Source organism: Lucilia cuprina, chromosome 4, assembly GCF_022045245.1.
Source record: "Lucilia cuprina isolate Lc7/37 chromosome 4, ASM2204524v1, whole genome shotgun sequence".
Classification (NCBI taxonomy): Eukaryota; Metazoa; Arthropoda; class Insecta; order Diptera; family Calliphoridae; genus Lucilia; species Lucilia cuprina.
In genome coordinates this window covers 46942188-46963022 of record NC_060952.1, presented here as the reverse complement: position 1 = coordinate 46963022, position 20835 = coordinate 46942188, and the positions used below count along the sequence as shown (strand labels likewise).

Below are 20835 nucleotides of genomic sequence, written 5' to 3'. Positions count from 1 at the left end.
ATATTATTGGTATCATTAACCTTATCGAAACTTGCTTATAAGTAACCGACTGAAAAAACGTTGGAGTTTGCTGGTTTGAATTTACGTTTTGTCACAGGGAGGGAAAATCAATCCCAATAATTCAAAAAACATTTTTTGAACTTAATATTTTTTATAAATATAACTTTGTTTTTAAGCCAGTTATGAGTGTTCAAACCTTCAAATTAAACTTATTTTAAGGGCTTAATTATTTAAGTTTATTTAAACTTTAAAGACTTAATTTATGAATAACATTTTTTTAAATCAGATTCTGTATGGAAAATTTGTTTTTTATAAAACATAACTTTGTTTATGTTTTGCCTTTTATAAAACATAACTTTGTTTATGAATAATGGTGAAAGAATATAAAACTAAATATGTATGTATTAAACATAAATAATTGTGTTCTTCAAATTACGGGAATATTTAGTTAAGAATAATTTTGCAATGAGTAGTTCACCTTGCGTATTGAAATTCTTTTGTGTATGTAAGGATAAAAAATGCACAAATATTCCACCGAAAATTAAAACAGTTCACTATAAGATACCGTTTCTAAAAATGTTTTTCATGGGGTCAATAATACGGAGGTCCTCTTTGTGAAAAGTCCTCGCAAGGCGCTTTCAATCAGTATCAAAAATTTTTGTAATTTGTTATTAAAAGAAAAGAGGTTTCTATTTGCTTTTTTATTCATTACTTTTTAATGTAAGTTATTTGCAAAAATGTAAAGTTTTTAAATTATTTATCATAGATCTCACTAAATTTGGGAAATTTATTCCGATTTTATCAACCCAACTTTTGTTGGGATAGTTTTATAAATGAAATTTCTCTGGATATTTTTTAAAATATATTTAATGAATCATCTGGTAACATTGTTTAAGCAGTATTCACAAGATATAATTCGTATGTGTGGATTATTTTATAAGAATGTGGTCGCTCTAATGTATCTCACAGATACATATTTATTGTAAGAGAAAAAACAACAGCTAGACATACATGAGAGTGTGCGAGAGAATCGATAATAGTCACTAACAAATTTCTTTGGATTTTCTGAATTTAGTTGGTGTTTAAAACTAGTCCGCACAACACGTTGGCGTATAGTAATGAAACAAAATAAAATTTAAAGAAAAAATTTTATAGAATTTATTTATTTTTTATATTTTTATAAAAAAACTGCTGACACACAACAAAACGGTATCGAAGTATGTGTACAAATAATACTATATTATTAACAACAACAGCCACAATTAAATTCAACGACCAGAAAGAAAAACAACCAAAAAGTCTGAAAAATATGTAATACAAAACGTGAAAATATAATACTTCGTTCTTTGAAAAAAAGTTAATTTTTTTTTTATAAAAAATTTAAAAGAATAAGTGAAACATAATAAAAATAAAGAATATTTCAAAGTATTATTCAAATACACATGCACATCAATTGATTTGATACAGAACGAATAAATTGAAATAAATTGTTTAAAATTAAAGATATTGCACATGTGTATATAATAAAATTGAATATAAGTTATTGATTATTGAAAAAATAAATAAAAAGTGCAACACAAAAAAACGAAAGATAATTTCCGGGCTGATTTGTTAACATATATATATATATTTTTTTTTGATTTCGAAAAAAATTTTTAAATAGACAAAAACCATTACGATTTATTTTACATAGAACTGAAAATACACACAATTAAATTTACGTACGAGAGAGTACCAACCATCCGACATACAAACAAACATACACTAATTCTGCACGTAATCGGTTGATTGTACAAGTGAATGTGTTTGTATTCTTTTTCACTTGTGTGAAGGAATTCTGAAATTCAACTACAGAAACAACGACGACCACAATCCGAGCAGAAAAAGAATCATCATCATCACATTGGACACAAACAATTTTGCTCTTTATTTTGTTGTGCTCTACTGGTAGCCAACACGAGTCGGTGTATGCTGAATTTAAAATTTTTGCCTGTGCTTATTAGAGAGAGCGCCCGAGTGTACTTGTTCGCATTTTATCGGCTTGCGCTACGTGCCGTAACACAATAATCTCCACTCCCCCGTTTGGTTCAAGTGCTACGCTCTTGAGGTTGTCATTTTATGAGTTAAAAAATAAAACCAAAACAGCAATCTCAACATTTGATTTGGATTTTAATTTTTTGTTGGTTCTACACTGCACATTTTCTTAAATACTTACAGCAAAAACAGTATTTAAAACAAGACTTCATGTAACAATAAAAATAACATCAAAGAGAAAGATTACAAATCGATTGATACTCTTCCCCCATTAAAAAAAAAAAAACACAATAAACACATCCATCTTTACTGTAAATAACAGTTTAGGGGAAAACAATAATAATACATCAATACAATTGCATTGGAAAACTTGACAACTTCTCAACCAAATTTTTAATTCAAAATTTTGTACTTATTGTATACCGGTCGTCCGATAGAACTATTACACCGAAAAACAATTTAATGATTTATAAAATAAAACCGGCGAAATTCGTCATTATACACTTGCAGAGGTGAAATATTAAATAACAACACCAAAAACAACTACTGACAGCAGCAGCAGAATGATTAGTTTTTAATAATTCAAAACATGTAATATTTGTTTGCTGCCTGAATCAATGTTGTTGTACTTAAGAATTTGTAAATTTATAAATACCTAACAATTGCCGTATTTACTAGTTCTCTAAGAAATTGCGAATAAACACAAAATAAAATAAAAAGACCAGCAACCAACAACAAACTTCAATTCAAAATTAAATGTGTGAAAAAATCTGAGTTAAAGAAATAAAAAAAACAAATTTAAAACGTGCTTAGACTTAAATATAATATAAAACAACAAGAAAATTGTAACTCATATTGTTCATTGATTGTTGTTTTTTATGTTTTGCCGTATTTGTTTTATGCAGTGAATAGTGAAAAATTAATTATTATTGCTCCTTTTTTATGTTCTGTGTTTTTTGTACTTGTGCTCGTGTGTGTTTTTGTTATTGCTTTTGAGTTTATGTCATAAATATACATATGTACATATATACATACATAGATTCATACATACTACATAAATAACAGTGTATGTATGTGTTTGGGGTATTTTATGATTTGTTTTTTCGCATAAACCTCTCTAAACAAAATCTATTCTATTCAAAACAAGCAATAATCTAATGATCTATTTTTAAATACATATTAATATTTAAATAGATACAAAGATACAACAAAACAAAATAAAACAAACTAAACTAAACAAACAAGCGAGCGAATCAAAAATAATAAATAAAGAAAAATTTAATAAAAAAAGAAGAAAAAACAACAACAACTAGATAAATGAAAAAAATTTTTCAAATGTAGTTGAAAATAATTTAAATAAATTTTTACTTGCAACGTAAACATATCAATTATACTACAATAATTCTTACATAGAAGTAAATAAATAAATAAATAAATAAATATAATTCAAAACATAATCAAAAGTTCTTTAAGAACAACATAAATAATTCAAATATTTTATTTAAAATAAAATCGAATTAAAAATCAAAATTATTATCAAAAGTAAACATATCAAATTATTTGAATAATAAGAAAAAATAAAATAAATAAAATTAAATTAAACCAATTAAATTGGATAAGGCGATTAATAAAAAAGCTGCATAAAAAATAAATAAAATCATGTAAGTTGAAATTAAAAATATCCACAAAAGTTATATTCCTTATACAAATCGTTCATTCGTTATACAAAATCGTTTATTCAAGAGAGTCTTAACACAGTATAGGTTCATTCTTTTAAATGTATTTATACATATTTGTTTAAAATTGTTTAAGATATATTAAATGGTGTTCGAATAGTAGTGATATTCGGTCATGTCGAATTCTATCAACATATGTGCATTAAAAAGGTCACTGATACCATTTAAGCGCTACAGCATTTTTAATAGATTTGAATGTTATTTTATATTAGATCAATGGGACAATTGGTAGCGCATTTAATATTTAGCGCAATTAGGATTGCACTAAATCCCATTATAGTGACGAAATTTTGATTTGAATAAGTGGTAGTGAAAACTTTGCTCTACAATAAAATTGTGCAAATTTTGAACAAATTTAACAAATGTAAAAACGGATTTCACTATCACTAAATTAACTTTAGTAAAAAAAAACTTTTTTGTACCACTACCACTATTGTTTAATGAGGCTATAATGTTTCAACTCTCCACTTAATATCTATTTGTGATAGTGAAAAATTTTAGCGAATAACTCACTTGTTATGCGTCGTACGCGTTTTGATGTTATTATAATTTTGTAATGTGTGATGTAATTTATGTTACATCTATCTTTGGCCTATAGTGCAATTTCCGTCTATCAGAAATTTCCGATGGGGTCACAGGTCACAATTATGAATATAATTTTTAAAAAATTGTCGACATAATCTACATAAAATAAATATATTTTTTCCCATAATAATGTATACCATAGTGTTATTACTCTTTTGAAAATTCAAAAATTATTACAAAGTAATTAAAGATAAAGTCTGATTTTAATAAAATTTGGTCGGAATATTACTCTAAATATGTGGATTATGACCATAATTTCTTATTCTATTCATAAATATGACCTGTGATAAAATCTGAAATTACGGATAGACAGACATTGCACTGTGTGTGGTACAATCTATATTAAGATTAGAAAATATTAGTGCAAAGGAAAATTAAAGAATATTCATCAGCACAAATGTAGGAAATTTATTTATCTGTAAAAATTATAATAATAGCAAGATATTCGCCAAAAACTGATTTTTGTAACCTTGACCTCCAATATCTCGCTTAACGCCCAAGATTCAGATTTAAATAGTTATGAAAAATTTGCATCAACAAATTTTATTTTAATCTGTAAATTTATTTTAACAAAGTATATTTTAACAGAGTGTACATACAGTGAATCAATTAAGTTATTTGCCTATGTAAAATTTTATAAATTTAAAGAAAAAACTTTATGTGAACAATTATTTTTAGCAAAATAAAGCAATTTGTTTGTTGTATTTTTAAAGAATATCTTATATTTTAATTTTCTACCATAATAAGTAAAATCGTTATATTAATTAACGAAATTTTTGATAAAATGTGAACATATTGTTAATTTTTTGGGTCAATAAAGTATTTTGTTTTTTTAGGTTTTTTGTTCATTTTTTTAATATTGCTGCATTATTTTATAATATTTTTATTACTCCTATATATTAGAATAACATTTTTTAGATATTTTAGTAGTGGAACGACTAAATTTGACTTAATATGAAATCTATCGTTTCTTTCATTAAATTTCGAAAATAATTAGTAATTTTGAATTGGATACATGATATATTAGATAATCAATGGATTTGGACCTAGAATAAAAATTTTGTGAGGTATAAATCTATATATTATAACAAAAATAATCCGGGTTTTTGGTCATTTTGTATTGATAAATAAAAACTACATTACGGAAACTCCATCTATTTGGGGAGTATTGTGTAAATTTTATTTAGAATTTTATAATATTGATTCTTATTCAATAAATCTAACACTAAGTACCATCCTAGCCACTCTAAGTATGGGGACATCACCATATGCCTCTATAGAACTATTAAATGCTAAAATCTTAATTTTCAGCCTCATATTTTAAATTCTTTATTTTATGAATAAGATACAGTAGGCGTATTTGGATCTGGATAGTTATTCTTGATTTGGATTCTAAATATATATAAGTGTATGTATTAGGTGAATAATATTGCTATTGTTGACGTTACAGTATGATAACCACCTCTATTTTAAAATATCTAAATTAGGTATTTTTCCTGTACTACACGACAGTTCACTTTACATTGGTTCCAAGCAATCTAAGCAATCTGTTTAGAGGTCTAAATTTAAACATAGTATTCCTCCTAGTTCGTATATAGATTTTGAAAAAGATAAATCAGGAGTCTAATAGTTTTCCTTGGATACAAGTCGCCTCCCTTTGGCAGTTAAAGATTTTGAAAGAGCACTCAATGCGTTTTTTCTAACAATTCTTTGGATCATTTCATCTATTACTCTATTTTATATTTTTTAATGTTATTGATTAAACATTTCATAATTATATTTTATTGATTTACACTTCTTCTAGAAATCTAAACTTATTTTTTATATCGAAATTGCCTCATCATTATCCTTTAAATATTTTAAGGCAAATAACATCTCATTTTCACCCAATGAGGATATAATTTTTGCTAATTACAATTGAAAAATACTTAACACTCTTCCTTTTAACAATAAAACAATAAATTCCAAAAATAATTAAAAAATAATTTGAAAAACCCAATGAAATTAGCCGGAATTTTCAATATGCAAAGTACTTTATTGACATGCAAATTCTGATGAAAAATAATAAAATGCAACAACAAATGCACCAAAATTTGTATTTTAATATTTTTTTTCTAATTTTTCCCATTTTACACAATCTCTATTTTTAATTGGAAAACATATATTTACTTTTTACCTGTTTATTCGAATTTTATTTATGAACAAAAAACAAAATTCTCTTAAAAAAGGTAGGCAAAAAACTTATTTGATTCACTGTATAAGTATACACATGTATAAAATCGACAATCTTAATATACGAAAACTTACATTTGGGTTGATTCAAATACTTGGGACTGATTGCTAAAAAGACGATGTAAGTGCTATAACCGATCACTACCGCCAAGAAACCAATTTGGAACTAGTTTTAAAAGTCTTGACAGACATATGAATCTGAAGTCTTGAATTTAAATAAATAAACGCATAAATACAATATTCAAACAAATACGTCTATAACTACTCATGTAGGGTACTTGTAGACCAACTTATTACAATTCCAGGGAGATCATATAAAATAATGGTAATAAAACACACGATCTAATTAGATCGTTTTGAAAGAGTAGCACGGAGCGCAAAAGATTCAAGTAAAATTTGAATAACTTTGAGATTCAGCAAAGACTAAAAAACGTACACAAACAAATTAAACCAAGAAAGAGAGCGAGAGAAACTATACTAAAGAGATATAGGGTAGTGATCGCGAGAGAGAATTTTTGATGTTTAAAAAAAACACTACAATATTTGTATTCATAAGTACAACTTTGAGACGGAGACGTGCGTATTGTATCTGTGTGTAATTATCAATGGCTGATTGCCTAATCTTAATGGTATTGGTTTTGTCTCTTGTAGCTGTGTTTTTGCCAGTTGCTTGCTGTTCATGTTCAATTTCTATTTCTAAGTGTGTGTTTCAGTCTGCTTGTGGCGCCATGCATGACGCCGCTGTCGTCGTTACTATTATTTCTTTTATTACGTCAGTGGCGCCCACTGGCGCCTGATGTTTAAGCTGCTACCTTCAACTGATTTAATAATTTGTTGCTACTTAGTTCAGTAACAGTAACTAAATAACTGACTGGCTTGCTTACGAACTGACTAACTCGCCTACTAGACTGATAGACAGTCAGACTATAGATATACATAGTTGTATATGTTTGTATGTATGCATGAGTTATTATTATTTTTTTATTTCATTTTATTCGTTATTTAGCCTGACTAACTGCACGCAAACAAAAAAATATTCAAGTGTGCACAAAGGAAACTGTTTCAGTGCCAGCTAGACGCCGCTAATGTGGTCGTGTTTAGTCTACTCTAACGACATTTTTAGTTTGATGTTTGGTGCCACAAACAAGGTGTGATAAGGAACAGAAATTTCAAAATAATTAGATTTTTTCAATAAATTACTATCTTATGAAAATGAATTTTGAACATGTTACTAGATATTGTAATGTATAAAATTAACAAAAAGACAGACAGACGGGCGTGCGGACGAAAGGATACATAAGGCACCAAAACTTTTATTTCAATCTCCCTTTGCTGATTTGTTAGCAGAATAAATGTATAAGAACATGAACACATATACTGTCTATTTGGCAATCTGTCTGAATACATTGTTGACTCTTGAGTAGAGTTAAGCGACTGTCAGGCATTAAATTTAATGACAAGAAAACACAAGAAAACTAAAAGAAAAACAGAGAGAAAAAGAATAATCTGAACTGAACACAACATGAAGATGAAACTCTGCAGACAACATTAACATTAAACTGTCGGCGTCTATATACTAAATCTGTTTTTCTGTCTATATTCATTGTCGTCACCGTAACCATTGTCTATAACTTGATGTCGGCTGATGAAGGTAATTTACCAACAACTTAACCGTCTTGTCTATACCCGATCAAAATTACGTACATTAACACCTAACATACCCGAGTATGTCTATACATACCGGGGTCTTGATACATGAGGTAAAAGTAGAAAATTGGTCATAAATTGGTTTAAAATATATGTATATACTAACTAATTTATATAGAAAACATTACTCTGAAAGCATAGTCCAAACTTCAAGCCGATACGATATATAGATCTCGAGTTATCACTTTAAAAATGAAAAACATACCCTTATACATATTGGTTTAATAACTTAAAGTCGTTTTATGAAATAAAAAAGGTCCTATGCGTTCGTGTTCTTTATTTTTTGTAGACCTTGTAGAACTTTCAAGTTCCTTATTGTAAGTTTGTGTCACCTAAAACTAAACTCATTTTTAAATACGATTTATTCCAACCAAAACAGATTTCTTTGTATTTTTAGAAATTGATTGATAAAAATATTCGTCAAAAAAGTATATTACTTTTTCCCGAGCTTTAAAAAGGTTTTCTCGGCAAATGCCTTGAAGTTTTCAATATCTACTCTAAACAAAATTTTAATTTTTTAATATAAAACATTTTCGATATAAACAGATGCCATTGTTTGGCAGTGACATCTATACGAAAATAATTAAAGGATAGGGGCAGCTGTTTACCCCTCTTATAAAATAAGCTTTTAAAAATGTATATACATATAAATACTATTAAAGTTTCATGAACAATTGTTTAAGAATGGTTTTAGAAAATCGATTTGCCGCGGTAGGTTTTTGCACCAAGTCAGAGGTTTTCGTTATCAGAACACTACTGGCTACTACGTTATAACCCTAATGTACATACATACTTACATTACAATTCCACATTGTAGGGTATACAATAAATCGATAAAACCGAATTCATTTCGGTGGACTTTATACTGTTTTATATTAGGTGCAATATTGCAAAATTGATGATGATGTATGTAGTTCTTTTTTACCTGATTTTATTCCTCAATAGCAACAAATGTTAATTCTATTGTTTCGTTATGCACAAAAAAATATTTCAACCATAACAATAAGGAAAACACACATGCAATCATTTATCTGATAAATTTACCACAGGCGCCACGTTACCTACAACATTTAGCAACAGTAATATGAAGTACGATGAACGATTCTTGTCTGTCCGTTTAATGAATATCGCTTGAAATCCAAAAAATATATCTAAACAATACCTAAATTTAAGTAGAGTCATATTAATTTGTTTCAATTTCAGAACAATTAAAATGTTTTGTTAACTCAATATTTATATAGAATTGATTTGTTTCTATAATTAATGTAAACATATTTATTTTCCTTTATAATTTCAGATCAATGAGCATTTTGGAAATAATTGTGTAAACCGTCAAAAGTGTAATATTTTTATTGTAACTCAAAAATATCCCAACGATATTGCCTTTTTGTGATAGTTTGTATATCTATGTATCTGTGAATAAAAATAAGTGAAACATAAATACGCGTTAAAAAAAATAAAAGTAAGCTCTCAAAATTAGGGGTCGGTAACAAGGTGGCCTTCTACGAAAAAATAACTTAAAGCGAATAATGCAAATAGGATAAGATCGATGTTACCACTACATTTAATGTCTCTCCATGAAATTTCAAAGCGAGAAGAAAGAACTATGGCGTTATGCGTCAAAAAACCTAACAGCTCCTGTCCGTGGGATGACCAGACAGCAACCACTGCCGCATCGCCTTCCACATCAACGCCTCCCTCAGTCCCGAGAGTTTGCCACAAGAATGCTACAACCTCCCCAGTCAACGTTATTGGGCTGTTGCGACGGCTATGGCGAGAGCTCAACGTCATCGATGAGCATGTTGAGGCAAGAAAATGTCAGTACCCCTCCACCTCCCTACAGTTCTGTGCCTCAACTGGATTGTTCCACGAATGCAATGGAGCAGGACTATCGCTTGACATTTCGTCAACATCAGACATATGCCACAGACGGAGAAACAGAAACATCAGTCTCAGCGACAGATTCCGATACGGGTTACAATCGAAAGCAAGCACCCAGCAGAGATGGTTGCAACTACGTAAACACTGGCGACATAATGCACGCCGACGATTACGAAAAATTGACCGAGACCAGCACGTCCAGCAGCTACCAGTTAACAGCGGAGCTGCAGAAGAAAGCTCGACGCACGTCTCCTCAACCAACAGTCCCAACAAATCCCCCAACAATTGCAACGACAGCATCTTCCACGACATCCATCGCCGCTACCGCTGCCAAGATTCTAAGGAATTGCTGTGGCGGCACTTTCGGTTCTTCGAATTCTGTTACAACCAACCCTTCCAATACGAATACCAGCCACAACAACAACAATACCTGCAACAAAGTAAACTACGAATACTCAAGAAGTGGTTCAGATCAAGTGGCCAACAATGGCAGCATCATCAACTATACACCCGAACAACATTTCAGCACCCTTATGAAACAACTCAAGAGCAGTCAAATAACGTCACTGCTAAAAGCAGTGAAATCCCGACACGATCAAGTAATCCCCATCACTCCAGCAACCAGCACCACCTCTTCCACCTCGTCTCAGCGCTGTTGTGTTGCCAACTACCAAACAAATTGTATACTAATACGACGTGCCGAAATTCTCGGCGAAGAACCATATGTGATAGCATGTCGCCTATTTTTTTGGCGAGATCTGAAAAACGCCTCCCAACTAAAACGTCTGCCCGTGTGTCCAAACGAACGCGATCCAGTGTATGTATGTTGCAATCCATTACACTGGTGTCGCATCCTCGAAACAGGTATGTTGTACATTCACTGGTTTATTTTCTTTTTATATCTCTCAATTTCCTTGAAACGCCAGCAAACAAAATATACATACATATGTATGATCATTGTTCAACCGATCCCATACAACGAATGAAGAAATTACTTTATTCAAATTTTACATTTTTGAAAATGTATATACATTTTTGCACTCGAATGAATTGAACACAACATACCAAAGGGTAACTATTTCAAATACTTTGAATGTGTCTATAAGCGTTTTTGGCGACGTTTCGCCAACTAAACAAATAATAAAATCAAGCTATAATGAAAACAAATAACAAATATAAAAAATAAAACGAAAACACAACCACGCGAACTCTATGGCAACGGGTAGAATTTTTTCCTGGCGCCACTTGCTAAATTTACGCAAATCGTTTGTAAAGAATTTAGCCGCCATCATTTACTACTACATACACGCATTTACACACTTACTATGTGTGTTCTTGTTCGCCAGTATGCACTCACATTTACATATATACATTGTATGCAGTTTAAAAAATCCAAGATATTTTCGTTCAATCACTGATCAATTTTCCACTCTCGCTCACTCTTCCTCTCTATCATCAAATAAAACATGCTCTCTGGTTAAGGAAAGCACAACAGGCCTATTTCTTCCTGTTTTCAAACTAACGAAATAACTCGGGTTAACTATGTATAATGTTTATATGAATCAATCAATTACAAATATATAATTGACAATCAGGTGTTTAAAATAACTACAAGAAAGAAGTTCCATTATACGATGGACTGTAGTTAAGTGTCTTGGTGACACTCAAGTTATGACTTTCTGAGCTCTCAAAATAAATCAATATAACAAACTATCTATACTTAATGTTCGGACGCTATTATATCCTCTGTTGAGCTATTACTATAATTAGAAAGACAATTTATGGGGAGACTTATAGAAACTTTGCTGTTTATTAACTTACAAATAGTCAATTTTAAATTATTTTCTTAAAAGGTTTCATTCGTTACGAAGAAATATTATGAGTTTCTTCAAAAACCTTCGGTGACTTTCGGTATATTTTTGTAAATCTCAGCTCTTGTTAAATACCTTGAACTCTTTGATTAGTACAAACATGTTGACATGTCCATATATCGTATATAGGGTATTCAATTTGTTAAGTACATATTTTGAATAAATTATTTCTGGCCGTGAGATCATTGTTAAGAATTTCTATTTTTACTTTTTTTACAATAACAACAGCAAACATACGATAATACTTTCGTACATTTGTAAGTCAGACAAGTCAACTTAAGTCGAGTCAAGTCACTTAATGGCCATTATTTGATTTAGTTAAAATCAGAGAATATTGTCTAAAACAAACGTTATCTTTGGGTATGTGTCTATCCGTCCGTCCGTGTTTCTGTCTGCCTGTCGACGTATGTGTTTATCTGTATAATGTTTTAATGGTTTAATATTCTTATTAGTTGCTCTTTTCGTAGTTATTGTTGTTGGTTTTAAAGCCAGTTCTTGTATGTTTGTCCATATGTATAGAATTAAGTGATTCTTAGTCTATAAAAACAAACAATTTATACTCGCACACAAACATATTGACATGTTAGCTCATTTAGCCAACTTGTTCATTTGCTTTACAATAAAACTTAATAGCGCACAGCAATAGCAACAACAATAGTACAAAGAAACAGCAACAATATCAATAATAATAACGACCAACCGACCATTAAATCAACTTACCGACCGACGACGACAGCGGTAGTTGAAAATAATTTTGCGGCAGCAAGAGCAGCAACAAAAATATAATAAAAAGTAAAAAAAACACACAACAGAGATATACGAACAAACGTATGAATGTATGACCGTTTGTATGAATGTGTATTTAAAATTGTGGTCTGTCGGTCGTTGGCGCCTGAATGCTTGGCGCCACTTTATGTGGATACTGCCATAAATATGAATGTATCTGAGTAAACGGATGAGAGTGCTTTATGAATTGTTAACGTGTGTGTGACGAAACTACACATTTAACATACATACACTTATTCACTAACTAACAAATTCACTCACTCACTCATAATAGGGAGTGAGTTGGTGAGTACACAGGTTAGTAATTTAGTTTAGTTTATTCCTTAGTTAGTTAGTTCAGTTTTATATATACATTCAAATATTGGAATGACGACTGTCTTAGTTTGTCTGCATTTGCGTGCATTTCATGAATTATACTACATAAATACATATGTACATCCATAATTTTTCTCTTTATTTCATTATTATTCTTGTTTGTGTACAAGAGAGAAGGCAAAGATACCAACTCACTAACTAAGTAGACAGTCAAACTGACCGTCATACAAAATGTTGTTTGACTGCCTGTTAGCCAGAAAGCAAAAAAATCTGTTTACGTTTGATGGCTGTATTGCCTGTAAAGGCAGCAACAGCAGAGGTGGTCTGGTATAATCGACTACAATATTTTTATTACTATTATACAGATGTGTGTGTAAAACATTCATACCATCTCCCCTGCAGTTTTAAAGATAGTTTTTATCTAGCTGTATATCTACTTAGGCTATGTATAGTCAGATCTTACAACCATCTCAAATCTGACAATGTATTGAATCCGTGGTTAGAACTGTTAAATCATTTGATGGAAATTCTTAAGGTCTAGTTTTCATTAAATTGTAATATTAAAAATATTGTCATGAAACAAAAAAGCCAAAGCCTTGCTTTTGTTTTACAATGTGCCGACGATGCTTTTTCTTACAATGTTACAAGACAAACATTTTAAGTTCACATTTAGACATATTCTAAAAAAGCTTTACATAAAAATTTGTCATTTTATCGAAACGTTATTTAATCTTATAGAGTTCTATATTAATAATGCGGATTTCCCCAGCATTTATAAGTTTGTCACATTTCTCGCTGCATATGTGTGAAAATAGCAAAAATGTTCTGTAATTTTTAAATCAAGTACAACTAAATGGTTAATAGAATCTATACATTTTTGGAATTTAAAATTTCGATAGTTTTTTCATATTATAGCTTGATGAGAATTATTATTAAATAATAAATTTACTAAGATATAGAAAAAAATCTACTGGATCACTCGATTGGTCCGAGTTATCGTTTTAAGAACCACAAGAACAACATGTTGCCTATAGGGACTACATACTTGCAACTTTCGCAGTCTATAAAATATGTGCGTACATTTATTCATACTTACATACATTTGTGTGATTGTATGGTTGAATGAGTATATTATTGAATGTCGGTGTTCAAGTAATTTAATCGTAAGTACATACACACTTACTTACATACGAATTTAATATTTTACTTGTTTAGTGATTTTAACTTGGCCATTTCTGCTGTAATAACTAAGTACATATTATTTTTATTGTGTTTACGTTGTCGATGAGCATGATGACGATGTTGTTGATATTTTGGTTGATGCTGTTATGTTTTGTTGTTGCTGTTGTCTTGTTCTTAAATTGTTTCCTTTTTTTAATTTATGTCAGATTCGTGACATCGTGTGTGCGCTTCAAGGATAGAATCCATTTATTTAACAAACAAACCATGTACCGAAGTATCATGATTCGTCAGCATTAGTTTTAGCCAGAAGCCAATATAACATCACATACAGATAATGAATATACATACATAAGTATATATGTATGTTTTTATTTACAGTATAGATGCAGACAGCTAATACAGAACTGACATGGGAATTTATGATCTCTTTAGATCAAAATACTTTTTTAAAAAAGCTATGTATGTTGTCAGATCTTACAATGTTGTCAGATCTGGCAATGTATTCCAAAAAAATTAGCAACTGGAAAATTTAAGTTCTAACAATTGTATTCCATTTGTCAGTCCACATATCTATCTATCCATTTTTATTAAATTTTTTTTAATAATTTTGTTTCACTTGCATAAAATTCACACATCTGACAATAAAAATCGTATTTTTTTACATTGTTCTGCCAATTTAATATTGTAATTTAATATGTACCGTACAATGCTTTGACACTGACAACCCTGTATACATATCTTAAGTTAAATAAATTTAATTATGAGTGATTTAGAATAAAACTACATACATATGTATATAAAATCAAAATTTTAAAATCCAATTTTCCATCCTTGATGAATACTCTTTACAAACGTATATATGTCGTTAAATTTGTATATAAGTTTTCAACAGAAGAATGATCTGTTTCATTTTATCGCATCAAACATCTAATTTACAGTCATTGAAAGACTTAACATCTCAGTGATTTCTAAAAATAGACTACTCTTTCGATTTTTGTTTATCCAAACAACTATTAAAATAAAATACTTGTTTGATTTGAATTCGGCGATCAGAATGTTTTGCATTTAAACATATTGAAGATCTAAACTTTTTTGTATTGCTTTTATTATAACGTTAGAATCTAAAGATCTGATTTAAATTTCTCCAATGCAACAATGCATTCCTCATATTCTCTGTGATTTTGTAAAAAAATACGAACATGAGCTGAACTAAAGGGTATGTAGTAGGAGAAAGAGGAGTTTTTTATTTCTTTTGGTAGGTATCAGACACACAAATCGTGGCAAATTAACTGTGCATATGGACTTAGTCGCTGACTGCTACTACATATGTATGTTTGTTGTATTCTGTTTTTTCTGTGGTCGCTGACGTTTAAATTGATTGCGATGATACTCGTCGTATTGTTTTTTAAGTTTGGTGTTTGTTTATATAATCTTTGATGTTTTTCCTTCGTCAATAATTTGGCGTTTATTTGAGCAAGAATTTATAGGTACAAACTTACACTCATCCGTTTGAATGTTTTTCATTTTTGCTTAATTCCTACTAACACAAAAATTTTAAAACTTTGTAAAACAGGTAGATGCTGAAAACGCACAGCACTTTTGCATTTAGTAGTTTTGTATTTTATGTATTTATGTTTTTTTCAAAGAAATTTTAAATTTAAGAGAAATGATTGGCCGGAAATGTTTGATAATCTAAGTAATATTTGTTTTATTTGTTAAATCTCAGAATATTGTTATTATTTATATAATATACATAAGATCATGAACAATCAAGCGAATATTGTGGTGGCAGCACCAAATTTTATTATATTCGTTTATAAAACAATTAGTATGCATATTTATTTTTAAATTAAATTAAATAAAATAAAATTAAATAAGAAAAAAATTCAAAATCAATGATGATTATCCTTTAATTCAGCATTCCAAATAAATTTTGGGGTACTGACAACAAATACATACATATGTATCTTGCTCTTAGCTTTGCATAACTTTTGTTTTTCATTTTCAACAATCATAATGTCAAGAGGCCATCATCATTTCTATTCGTCATCTTCGCAAGCAGCCAACTTTTCAAAAACAACAATCAATGTACAATTTTTAAGTGAAGTTTATCAAAAAAAAAAAAAAAAATACTAATAATATGAAATGGAATCTTTTTGCGGCAGTTAATTTTCAAAGAATCCATAAACTGACATTAACTTAAAATGTACAATATTTAGTGAAAAGGCAATACCTTTAATACTGGTTATATGCCCTTTATCTAAACAGATAAAGAGTAAAATAATAGCAACAGAAATTTGTGTCTTGTTAATACTAAATATGTATTAAGAAAATTATTTTACTAATTTACAAATTTTTTAAACTTTAAAATTCTGGATTCATGTCATAAAAAATTTCAAGAATTATATCTTTAAATTGCTATGTTGTTAGATCTTAAAATCTTGTAAACAAATTCAGAAAATGTCTAAAAACCATGTCAACTTACAGCAAAAATGCTGTTCTGAACATTTTTCTGCCAACGTTGTAAGATGTAACCACCGTGTATATATAATTAGGTTACAATTCAAAGCACAGTGCGTAAAAACAACAATATTTAAATATTAATATCAAATTTCTAAATAAAATTAAAAGAATTATTAAAAGTGTCCTATAACACTTTGATGTTTAATATTCCCAGAAATCAAAATCATAATTGTGCTATGCTATTATATTGAACAGTATTGTAGATTTACACATACATACATACAATCACTATAAACAACCATATTTGTAAAGTTTTTTGCACATTCCATCTCCAAACTTACGTATACATATGTACATACATATATACTTTTAGTATGATGAATATTATTATTTCGTTGTGTTTGTTTCTTATTTTCGTCTTCTTTCGGTCCTTAATATTGGCGGCGGCAAATAATATTCAATGATAAAGTAAAACAAAAAAAAAAACAAAAGCAATGATCAATTCCAGGAATTATAGCGTGTACCATTGATGCATCTTAAAGTTGAACAAAAGCAACAACAACGACAACAAAAGTCAGAACAAGGAAAAGACCATTATTATCCATACAAGACGACGATGTTGATGACTAGCTTAAAAGCTTCGGCGCCATGTACCAACAAACTTGTTATTGCTTTTTTTGTTTTTACTGTAATTCTGATTACTTACTACCAATTATTGGGAAAAGTGTTTGTTTTTGTAGTTTAAAAGAATGCAATCTTTTAAAATTCAAAGAACATGATTTTAAAAACACACAACCACCACACAAACAGTCAACCAGTCATTAATTTAATGATCATACTTAAAACTAAACAGGAAATTTGTTTAACTTTATTTAAGTTCCTGTCATTTTTTTAATGGAATCATAGTTAACACAGTATGTAATTCAATTAAATTTCATTGAATTGTTTGTAATTTGGAATTTCGAAATTCATGTCATCCATCCCAATTGGAGACTCAATAATTGCATTTGCTTATCGTACACAGACAACAGAAATATGTATGTAGTGCTAATGTTTTGTTTTGTTTTGTTTTGATTAACGAACATTTTATTTATATTTTATACATAATTAATAATAATAATAATAATTGCCTCCTTATAATTAGGTTCGTAATTTGTATTCTAAATGCTCGCTAAGCAAACATTAAGTATTGTTGGGATCTTTAAAGCTAAAAACAAATAAGAAATTATTCGCGGAATACGACCTCTATAAGACTAGATCCTATAATGGAAAATTACAGAATTTTCAAAATGATGACCTGTACTCTATATATACATACATATAGAATTAGAAAATAATTTAAGCCGATTGTTATAAATTAGGGTTGATATAGGACAAATAAAATATTTAATATCCTGCAGGCAATACAGTTTAATCTTATAAATAAAAGAACTAACTAACTTCCGTTAAATATTGATAGTAAAATAAATAAAATGTTATTTTACCAATATTTCAGTTAAACAAGTCAGAAATTGCAGCCGGGCGAGGCCGTTTAATACCCTACACCTATTACAAAAATAAAATGTTATTTAGTTTTCATAATAAAGCATTTAAAGCATGTATGTATGTATGTATGTATGTATGTATGTATGTATGTATGTAACATGTTCCTTTACAAGATAATATGAGAATGTAACTAACAACATTATCTCAGTAGCGAAAATGTAATCATTTAAAAGCTGCTTTCAAAACTGCAGGGTATTTACTCCATAATATTTTGTTCATCGTTATTAATCTCGCTTGTTTCGTGTCTGCTATTTGTGTGATTTTAATGACGTCGAGTTGTTGTTGCAATTAATTTTTTATGTATTGTAGTTTGCCACTCCTTTTTCGTTTCTGTTGTAGTTTTAATTTTTGGTTTAATTTTTTTCAATCGAATTTATAGCTTTTAGTAGAGGATTAACATTTTTGTATAGATTTTTGTTAATGACTTTTGGTGTGATATTAGATTCAATAAAAACACACACAAACCAAAACGAAAGTTCATATTGACGAACAATAACAACAGTAAAAAAATCAAAATAATTTGAATGAGTTTTTTAACTTTGATTTGGTGTATGGATTGACAAAATATATTTCCAGTGGTTCCGCGTATTGCTGTTTACAAATTCATAAAAAATCTATTTACTCTTAACAGAGAATTGAAAATTAAAAAAATAGTATAAATAAAAACAGTAAATATCGTAATAAAGTAATTAAGAACGCAAAACCTTTTTGTTTAATAGATACCCAGCAAAAAAATTTTGAAGTTGTTCAAGAAGAAGGGATATGTTCATGATTTCTTTTGTACTTATTCTTGTTAATGCATTTTAAATACAAGCCAAAATTCTTATAAATTTGTCATAAGTGAAGCCATGAAAAATTGCACCCAATGCACTTATGTAAAATTCTGTTATAGAAATTGTGAAATTCACTATAATTTGTTATTCTCTCAGGATTCAAAAGAAACGTGCATTTCATATAATAAATATTTTAAATAACACTAATTTTATTAGATTTTTGTATTTAATTTTTGTTAAAATTAGTAATATTAAGTCCATTTTAACATCATGTTTAATAAGAGTAGAAAATACAAAGTTGGCTGAATGCTTAACGGATTTTTAATGCATATATATATTGGGTATTTTTACTCTAAATGAATCTTAAAGTAGTCGAAATAAGTTTTAAATGTTTTATTGTGTTATCATACTTATATAATTTTTAACAATATCACACTAAAAACAATTATTTAAATATTAAAAATTAATTCATAATACTTTTAACAATGCATTTTAAAATAAATCATAGATTATAAGCACTCATTTTAATGACGTGCTATTATTCCAAATACGAACCCATGCAAAATAGGTTTATTGGCTATAGTGGGCATTGCATCTTTCATATTAAGAAAATATTAAATCAGTATATCTCAGAAAATATAACAGTCTAACTCCTCAAATTTTGTATTAAAATATATTTTATTTGATACGATAGTGACAAACACACTGACATCCAAAAAAACAACAACTTTAAAATAAATTTTTAGTTTATGTCTCATTTAAGTTTTGCGCGTGTTTTTAGCCCAGTTTACATTATTTGTTTTAAACAAACGAATTTAAATAAAAACAACAGCAAAAGACTTTTTGACGAAAAGTTTATGAATGAGATAGATATTCAATCATTTAATTCGCTATTTGATAAAATTGAAATACAAAACAAAATCTATGAATGAGTTAAAAAAAATAATAAAAGCAAAACACATGTTTACTGATTAAATTAGTTTTATTTTATTGTTTGATCTATTGATTGAATCGGCCGTCCGTCTTCGGTTATTGATCTATAATGATATAATTTATTACTAAATATACAATTTACAAAAAAATATGTGATGATCCAAAAGTGTATGTATGTGTGTGTTTATATAATAGATTCTAGATACATACATAATACATAGTACTTATATATGTGAATATGATTATATTCGTATTTAAATATACATATACACACATTTTATTTAAATTTTTACATAAAAAATACTCATTTGAATTTTCTAACTTAAATAATATAATAAGTTATAATAAAACAAGTAAGAGTGCTATATTCGGCTGTGCCGAATCTTATATACCCTTCACCATAGTGTATTTTAAACATAATTGATCTTACAGTCTAGTTAATAAAAACATTAAAAAAATTTGAGTTGATTTAAGCCGAATGTTTCGGCGGCGGCTCAAGCAACTAAATATAGTTCGGCGGCGGCTAAGCTCCGACTCGAAGCCGGTCGACTTCGACCTCTGATTCATTGCTGGTAAACATTGACGAGACGTAGATTTTGTTTTTGTTTATCGTAAAAAAATTGTTTTAAAAAGCACTTGAAAAAAATTTGTGTTAGTTTTAAATTTCAAACTTACATTATTCGCATAAAAATTATTGTACAATAACTCACAATCTACTCTCATATAATTGAAAACGTTTTAAATACTTTTTTCTATTCATCAAAAAATATATTTGCAAAACAAAAGGGAAAA

The 20835-nt window shown here is 28.8% G+C and overlaps 1 protein-coding gene across 1 annotated transcript in view; it reads left to right on the top strand.

Moving 5' to 3' along the window:
• Positions 1-1073: 1073 nt before the first annotated feature.
• LOC111679991 overlaps positions 1074-20835 on the top strand; it is a 36952-nt gene continuing 17190 nt past the window's right edge. The window contains exons 1-2 of the mRNA XM_023441596.2: positions 1074-3695; positions 9592-11039. Coding sequence (XP_023297364.2) covers positions 9872-11039 — 1168 coding nt within the window. The 5' untranslated portion in view covers positions 1074-3695; positions 9592-9871. The remainder of the gene's footprint in view (positions 3696-9591; positions 11040-20835) is intronic.